This window comes from Sinohyriopsis cumingii, chromosome 3 (genome assembly GCF_028554795.1).
Source record: "Sinohyriopsis cumingii isolate HCF-2022 chromosome 3, ASM2855479v2, whole genome shotgun sequence".
NCBI classification, from domain to species: Eukaryota; Metazoa; Mollusca; class Bivalvia; order Unionida; family Unionidae; genus Sinohyriopsis; species Sinohyriopsis cumingii.
In genome coordinates, this window is record NC_142963.1 from 715040 (window position 1) to 724616 (window position 9577).

Sequence of the window (9577 nt, forward strand, 5' to 3'; positions counted from 1 at the left end):
AGCGCATCGGGCCTTTGCTTAGTCTCTCCTGTCCGTAAATTCAAACAGTATATATAATTTAGCGGAAAGAGGTATAACACTTTCATTGAATATACGAGAATTATTTTAAAAGTTGTAATATTTTGTTGTGACTTTTTTGTTTCGTCGAACTTGTTAATACATTTCATGTCGATCAATAGATATATAATATTCTACCAAATATTCTGCATCTGCACGTGCAACACACGGGACATCTGGATATATATGCGCGTGAAGTAAGATAGGTAAATGACAGTGATCATAAATGTCGGGAGAAGGAAAACAAATCTGTTATTGAGCAACGCGCATAGCGTGAATTCCACGCGCTCTTGGGTTACTTTTCGACTGATAGCACGGCCGACTTGATTAAGTTTACGGATGTAATTCTCTGTCATGTCCTACAATTTCGGGGCAGTTTCATTGTTTAAAGGATGGTCGCAAATCCATGGAAAATGACCCACGTGCCTTGAATGCGACAACTGATTAAGGTGCTCAACGCACCAGGGAAGATATTTATATTAATAAGGGTTTTAAGTCATCAACTGTTTTAATTATATTGAAGAATCATCTGAAGTTCTGAAAGGTTTGTGCAAGGTGTGGTTCCACGTTTGTTGAAGGCTGATCAAAAACAGACTCTGGTTAAAGCTGTCAAACATATCTACTCACCAAATATGAAAAGCGTTACAGAGACGTTTGAATGAAATTGCCGTAGTGAATAAAACATGGATTTGCTTTTTTGAACCCGACTCAAGAGAAGATTACAACTTTTGGATCGGTGGAAACGAGCAGAGACTATAAATCACTTGATGTATTCGGAGTGTCAAGAAAGTTTTATACAAGCTTTTCTTTTGGGAGGGGTATGCAATGGGTCACTTAGTTCATATAGCTGTGCCTGACTATACTAATGTCGCAGACATCTGGTAATCCTTCATAGTGTTGCCAAAAGTTATAGAACACTACTAAGCGCCGGTATCCGAGGTATTCATATATTCTATGGTAATTCACTGACGCATCAGTCCATCGTTGTGGAGGACTTTGCCACATCCCCGATACAGCCCATATTTAGCTCCAAGTGGTTTTTCGCTGAATATTAGAATATTTGGAAGTCGCCATGTGGTTGGAAATGCACTTTTCCAGCGTATGAACAACATAGAAAAAGGAGTGAATACAAAATAGCATTTGCTAAGTGAATAAACAGACTGTGAACAAGTGTAGACTTACATGGGAACATCTTTGAGTGGATTCACTGGCGTACTGTTCACTGCTAAAGAATTTTATTGTACAGAGCACCGGTATTCTGAACTTTTTTAACATGCCCCTCGTATCTAAAATTAAATGTCTGTAGTATTATGGTCGACAAAGTGTCATTGGTTTTCTTTACAAAAAAGCGCAGTTTTGTTAAGTCGACTTCCACACATCAATAATCGTTCGTTTGCAAGCTGAAATGACCTCAGTAGTGGATGAATTCTATTTTTGTTTGATCTTCAACTGGGAGACTGATTTTCAGGGAATGGTCTAGCTATATAGTTTTCATGTATCTTTTGCATTGCCATTTTCAGATTTCAGCGAAATGGACTAAGTTAATTAAAAAATAACAGATAGTTTGCACAAAAGACATGTCATAGAACGTAAATCGTAAGAATTTGAAATTTATATTGATCAGTGTGACAAGGAGAGGACAATTAGATACACATGCTCAATTCGCTGTTGTTGTTGTTGTTGTTGTAGGGTTTAATGCCATTTTTCAGCACACGATAGGCTATACATGGCGGCCAGTATTAATGGTGGAGGAAGAACCCGGGAAAACCCCGGAAAGAACCACCGACCCACGAGAAGCTACTGGCAAGCTTTCTCACATACCCACATTAGCCGAATCCGAGACTGGAACCCACGCAGACAGAGGTGAGATGGCAGTGATCCGTAACGGAGAGCGCGTTAGACCACTCGGCCACTCGGGGCCCCTCAGTTCACTGTAGCTGCATATTCATTATTATTCATAAGAAAGTAGTGTTATCTTTTCTAAAGTCTAATTAAGAAGAAACTTCATATTCAACTCATGGAATTCACGATTAGATCATAATATTTCGACTCCAAGCCAGGACAATTTACCCAGTCATATCGGGAATGACTATGAAATACGCAAGGTACTGATAGCAATACTTTAGTTCGATTTGTCTCCCCTCACTTTATATCTGCGAGTTCTGGGTGGTTGCTCAGTCTAAAACTTGTAGATGTCAGTTCACAATTTTTCTTGAAATATCAGGAATATATTTTGATTGTTAAATGTATCACGATTTGGTAGAAACTTAAAATTGTTGAAAGTCAATCTCAGGTCGGGCATTTCGTGAAATACTAATTTCGAAATTAGTTATTTGAACACGTTCCCCACTTGGCTGAGAATAAATCATGGTAGCTGTTTTTTGTGTTTTTATTTTCGCACACCGTGACTTTTAATAATGCACAGACACCATAACGAGTTATCCATGTAAAAAACGTTTTAAAAAATAATAGTATTTTTGTGCAGAATTTGTTTACAAAATTCTACAAGACACGAAGTGTGTGTCAGTTCAATATCGCGTATCGTGTAGGCAACAAACAAAATAATAGTATATCTTGTTACGCGAGCGTTTCACGAGACGACTAAACTTTGCCCATACAACATACATGATAGTAGATGTATACCTTCTTCTAAGCCCACGGTAAACTGTATTAGGTAGTTTCATGGTCAAATAGTTAGAAAATGAATACGGCAAGAAACAATCTTGCACTGAAAATCTGGGAGAAAATGACGGTTTCTCGACGTTTTAAACTAATATATGAGTATAACGATTTATATGGAGAAATGTGAATATTTTATGAGCTTACGTTTATTTGATCAGGATTGATAATGATGAAAATTTCCTTTATTTGTTATCTTTTTTTAAAAATGTAAATTATGACTAAGTATCAATATGACTGAATCACAAAATTGTTTTGGTTTTGAGAATTATTTGCTGAGCATTTTGTGACATGGCCTCATAAAATTGTTGGCGCTATAGACATAATATAGAAAACGAAAGATGCCAAGCTTTGCATCAAATTAATTGAAGATCCTTGCATAGGAGAACATAGTCTCTCATTCAGCGTGATTGTAGAGTAACCATTAGATCTACGCCAAGCATATTTAGTGTAGATCTATGAAAGAGATGCCAGAGTCTGTTCTTACGAGACTTGGTATCAGTAGTTACACTGACATAAATTGACGTCAAAGGTATCTATAGGGCGCTTAATAAATAGCTTTTTTCCTTCTAGATGTAAATTTAGGATTTAAGATGGATACCAGTCTCCTTCTTCTTCTTCTTCTTCTTCTTCGAGAGAGGGAAAGACAGAGAGGCAGAGACAGACAGACAGACAGTGTTAAGACAGATTTACCACCTACATTTGTTCTTATTGTTGCGGGCATAATACATTAGTTGCAATCTGAACTCAAATAAATTCAGCTCTATTACTCTAAATTGAAGCTTGAAAAGTGAGAGAGAGAGAGAGAGAGAGAGAGAGAGAGCACATACATTAGTTCGTATTGCAGGGTGCATACTGCATTAGTTGCAATCTGAAATCAAATAAATTCAGTCCTGTTACTGTCAATAATTCGAGTGCGTAATCGTTTCTCCATCGAAACTTGCTATGTGAGTGATAACCTGCAATTAAAAATCTCTAGTTATCAAACAAAATGTTTAGTAATCAGATCTTTTTTTTAATTTGTTCGTGGTAAGAACCTTTCCGTATTATATGACTGTTGCTGCTAAGGACACATCGTTTAATTATTCTGCGTTGTTTATCTTTGATTTAGTCGAACTTATGTCCTTTTTGAAACGTTACTTCGTATGACAACTTTATAACACTCAATACAAAATAGACATATTTAAAACGGTCATCTGGGTTATCAGCCCAGATGTATGTACATACGGTTTTTCAGTTAAGCTTTGATCTCTATAAGCGTACACATGGAAAATGAATGATAGGACTGTGGAATGATCTACATGGAAGGAAAATGAATGATAGGACTGTGGAATGATCTACATGGAAAATGAATGATAGGACTGTGGAATGATCTACATGGAAAATGAATGATAGGACTGTGGAATGATCTACATGGAAAATGAATGATAGGACTGTGGAATGATCTACATGTGCTTGAATGCCTGCTTACTTACCAACCCACCTATCTATCTATCTACCTATCTATCATCTATCTATCTATCTATCTATCTATCTACCTATCTATCATCTATCTATCTATCTATCTATCTACCTATCTATCATCTGTCTATCTAAATATATCTATCTATCTAAATCTATCTATAGATATATCTATAGATCTATCTATTTATATAAATATCTATCTAAATCTATCTATCTATCTATTTATATCTATCTATCTATCTAAATCTATCTATCTATTTATATATCTATCTATTTAAATCTATCTATCTATATATCTATCTATTTATCTATCTATCTATCTATCTATCTATCTATCTATATATATATATATATATATATATATATATATATATATATATATATATATCTGTCTGTCTGTCTGTCTGTCTGTCTGTATGTCTGTCTGTCTATCTATCTATCTATCTATCTATCTATCTATCTATCTATCTAAGCAAACAAATACCTGTCAACAAATCCATATTAATTATCGTACTTTGGCAGTTGCAGATCATTCTAAGAAGCATCCGGGCGTTTGCGGAGTATCCCAACAAGATGCAGAGCAGTTTATGCCAGGTTGGGTGGTATGAAGCGTGAGTTGAATCAGTTTTCTGTGTTATCGGAAATATTCGTACCAATTTATGGTGTTTCGAATCTGATATTATATGTTCTTGCTGAGACGAGCGTGGTGAAACCTGAGCCGTATGCAGTATGTATTTTTATCAGTTCTTCCGTCCGTTCGCCCCACTTTTATTTCGCTGGAAAACTCTCATTATTGTTATCATTGTTATCATTATTATTATTATTATTATTATTATTATTATTATTATTATTATTATTGTACTGGCTGATATTAAGGAGACATTGGCTGAGCTCAATTGTCAGCTATCTACATCGTCGTTTGGCAGAGTTATGTCCCCTTAATATCAAACCAACAACGTTCTCTTCCGTACTTCAAATTTCTTGACTTTTATTTGATTTCAACCAAAGTTTGATACGGAACTTCATATTAATGAGGTCTTTTCTGAGTTTCATTGTCATTCTTATGCATATCTGTTTAGTGGAGTTATCGTTCCAGATGATTATTTTTTTTTATCAGCATTTTGCATTATAATGAAATGGTGTTATAGCCAGTAATTGTCAGGCCCATCCACTTTTTCTGCAGTATAATCCCATATTAATTATTAAATTTCAACCAAATTTAGTATGATCTTTGATATGCGATTTGATTGCCTAGACATAATAGGTGAGTTTGATTGTCAAAGTTCTGCATCGTTAGTGGAGTTATAGCCTTTCACTGTTAGATCCAGTCACGTCCTTAATTATGAGGTTTCAAGCAACTATTCTAGGAAGGTTCAGTGAGTTTGAATATGAATATTCAACATAGTCATTTAGCTGGGTCATCACTCCTGATTGGCCTACTCACACGCTTTCAATGCCGCATAACACCACCTTTGTTCGTGGTTGGATTTAAATCAAATCAAATAGAGAGATCGGTATTAAAACGTCACTGTATGCTACTTATTATCAATATTCTAAATCATTAATTAGATGACCTATAGTCATTGGTTTACAAACACATTAATTTTGTTATTTCTGCACAATAATTATTTAATATTAATTGGGTTTTAGTCGACTTTGTAGGCAGCTTGATATCGACGATACCTCGCTTGAGTTCAGTTTTGAGCATTCTACATCACGGAGTAGAGTTACAGCCCTTGATTGTCAAACCCACTCACTTTCGTTTGTATTGAACTTGAAGGCCACTATTCCAAGTAAATAAAATAATAGTGATATCTGGTTTGAAAGAACAAATTGTAAGAATATTGCCAGAAAATCGCAAGGGACAAGTACAATGTCCACCTGATCCCAAACTTCCTAAAATTCCCCTGCGGGAAGAAATTCAATAGAAACAACCATTAAAGAAACAAGGAGAAGGATTTCGTGGGCCATATGATGCCCACAACCTTGCAGATCTGGTGCAAACACTTGTAGGGTCGGTTCGAGCCGGTAGCAAAGTGCTAAAAATCATCAATGAGGCCACGTTGATTTATCAGTGGTGGCTCACAGATAGCAGTTTCAATCTGGAAAAAATTCAAGCGTTAATACACGAACTCACTGAAGACACCAATCGAATATCTACAGTATGAGATTAATTTCAGACAGTTGTCGCTAAGAAAAGTTCTCTACTATCCGGAAGATATTAATGAAATTCCCGAGGACAAGCGAATATTACGCATGGGATACAATACAGCGCCAGCCATTGGCAGGATCAGCACAACGGCACGGGTTAATCTAAACATGTAACGCCCATCAGTGGCTGTTAACGAGCGAAACTTTCAGCTTCATCAACTATCGCTTCGCAGACTTACATATTCTTTGGGTTTTTACCGAGTGTGGTCCCGGTTGATCTGATATCGATTACTACGAGGGCGCAAATTTATCTTCCATACCACAATCGGTGGCTGACACACCTTCATTTTACCCTTGTGGACCAGGACGGACACTCGTTGGAGCTCCGAGGGACACTTTGTAAATAAAACTGTACATTAGAGATTGACATGATATTCAATAACTGGCACAGTCTTATGTTGACGCGTGTTACCTATGCACGTTGTTAACTTGATAAAACTCGTTTAAGTGACATTTAAAGGAGACGGTCTCGGTGATGTTGCCCGATGAATGTTCACAGGAGCGTCAGAGGTGGGGCTCAGACATCATGCGCTGCAGTGATCGCTAAACATGTTAAAATACAAGTCGATGATAGCATCAAAAGGGTTGCTGCGGATCAGTAAAAAATAAAGAATTGCAGGTGGTTCAATCTATTCTAGATCGTCTATGACAACTATTAATTTTGACAACCAAATCTTGAACCAAGGGCAGTTACTCTTTAATCGACAACAATAATGCCAGCTCCGGTTGATACAATCATCAATAAAGGCGCCCAACAACGTTTTGACGACTCGATTGCAAATCTAGCAATAGAAACCGGATTACAGTTGTGGACAGGACGCAAAAAGTATTAGACGAACCCAATAAGATAGTTCAGTTCAAAGATGCAACTGATGCAACATTTGACATCGACGCGTCTATTTTGTTAGACCGAAAGAGACGAGTTTTTCAGTATTATTTGTTCCCTGATAGGTACATCAAGTAGAATTGCAAGTGTAGGGTACGTCCGCTGGTATGTCTGCCAATCTTGGTGTTTGTGGTGCCAATATAAAGTACAAACCCCAATTTCAACATTGGTTTTGCTCAGCATCGATGAAAACTTCACGTGTGCGATTTCCATCGGTCATATATTCTGGTTTTGTAGAGGTGTCCGCAAGGTTATTTTTTTAGCTAAATGCACAGTCGTGTTAACCTATGAGGGCAACGTCAGAGAAGAGATTTCCCGTGATAATGATGACATTGATGGTAATGTTCAGTTATTTACATTAACATTGTAGATGCCTGCGCTAACCCAATGAATGATCACAAAATCCCTATTGTTGTTGTTTATGCAGTCTGGAGCTGTTGTTGTTTCTAGGACTCACCACTGTTACGATTCTCTGGTCATAAACTAAGTAACAGAAATAAGCAAAACAAATTAGTCTTGTGAAACTTTACTGTACCAAGATAACTGGGTTGGATTTCGGATTTATACAGTACACTTTTGATGGTGATGCAGATACACTGTTTTGTGATGAATGACTCAAATGAAAAAAGAATTACGATTAATAAGTGCGTGTATAAGATCCAAATATTGGACCAATTAACACAATCCACACGAAACTAATCCTGTAACAAATATGAATAAAAGTAAATGACCTTGCACAGTACAAGGGCAAAAGTTAATGATTCACAGTATATACGACGAAAAGAATGACGCGGTTTACTCATATAGTAAACATGATTCACGGTAATAAAACACGACGAAAAGAACGATTGGTTTTACTCAAATAGTAAAAATGATATACTTTACTCATATAGTAAAATGATCTTTTTACTCAAATAGTGAAAAATTAGGTACTTTACTCAGATAGTAAAATGACGAAACGACTGGACAGATATCATACAAAATATCTTTACAGTCCCAAAACACTGGTTATAACAAACCCCAAAATTAGTCCACGTCTAAAAGATTATGTGTATGGAGTTACGCAAAACACTCAGTCACTAGCATACTTGGCTACCAGTCACACTGGTCACTTAAGCAATCAGCATTCCAGGTAGTCACGAACCATCATTCAATTCCTTGGTCAATCAAGCAATCAGCGCCGAACCAATCGGTCAGCAACGCCCGATCAACTGCTACTCAATCAGCAATACACTGTTCAATCAGTTACACGGCCGCCATTCAACCAGCTCCGTCGCCAGCTCGATCGTCAGCTCCACAGACGCTGTGGCAAGCACCACAGCCGTCATGGTCAACTTTCTATGGTCAGCTCTACAGCTGGTACCCCGCCAACCCTGATCACCATGGTCATCTGTGATCACCATGGTCAGCTCTGATCAGCTGGAAAAAATCTGACACCGTGTACTAAGACTGACACGGGCATATACGATAACACGTAATGACGTTATAACAGTAAGCTATACAAATTACATTATCGGCACAACATTACAAAGCAATAAACAGGTTCTGAAGTGAACCTAATGGTGTGCGATAATAATCATGTTGTACTAAACGTTTCCTAATAAAATGCAACTTTATTGCTAATATAGATCTCCTGTTAAGTCACATGCAAGAATAAAACAATATTTGCATTATGCTACACAATTGGAAGCTAGATAGAAAATACACAAAAGTAAACGTGGTAGTACAATAGGTATAACCTATAATATACATAAGAAATTAATAAATAACTCATATATATATCTACAGCTGAAGAATTGCAAGTTCTTAAGTAGACTGCTCACTGACAAGACGTTCCATAATGTAAAGATTTCTTCCTACGGTGAGGCATTTATACACAGACAATGTAGCCCTACATCGTCTGTGCGCTTGATGGATATAGGTTTTTCCATCGAAAGAACTTCGCACGTGCGGCATAGGATGAACCGAACTCACTGATTCGAAATATTGTTCACTATAATTAAATCACCCTCGGGTATCATTGTACATAGAAAACGAAACCTGAGTACATGTATGTAATAAATAAAGAGATTTATACAATTCCTTGACAATTACAAATAATTTAATAATCAAAGTTAAAAAATAAAATTTAAGAGGAACTTACTGTAATTAAAGCCAAAATAATCGCCAACGTTCTACTCAAGTCCAAAGGAATCGAATGTTCCGAATGAAGTTTAGATCCCTAAGTGTACTGGCCTGCCAACAGTCCTAATGTATCACAATGGCATCGTCCAGAATTCC

At 36.8% G+C, this 9577-nt stretch overlaps 1 protein-coding gene across 1 annotated transcript in view; it reads left to right on the top strand.

The window, feature by feature from the left end:
- The window catches only part of LOC149802320 (uncharacterized), a 55789-nt gene extending 50974 nt beyond the window's left edge, over positions 1-4815 (top strand). The window contains exon 6 of the mRNA XM_089951502.1: positions 4723-4815. Within this exon, the coding sequence (XP_089807628.1) occupies positions 4723-4815 (93 nt within the window). The remainder of the gene's footprint in view (positions 1-4722) is intronic.
- The last annotated feature ends 4762 nt before the right edge of the window (positions 4816-9577 follow it).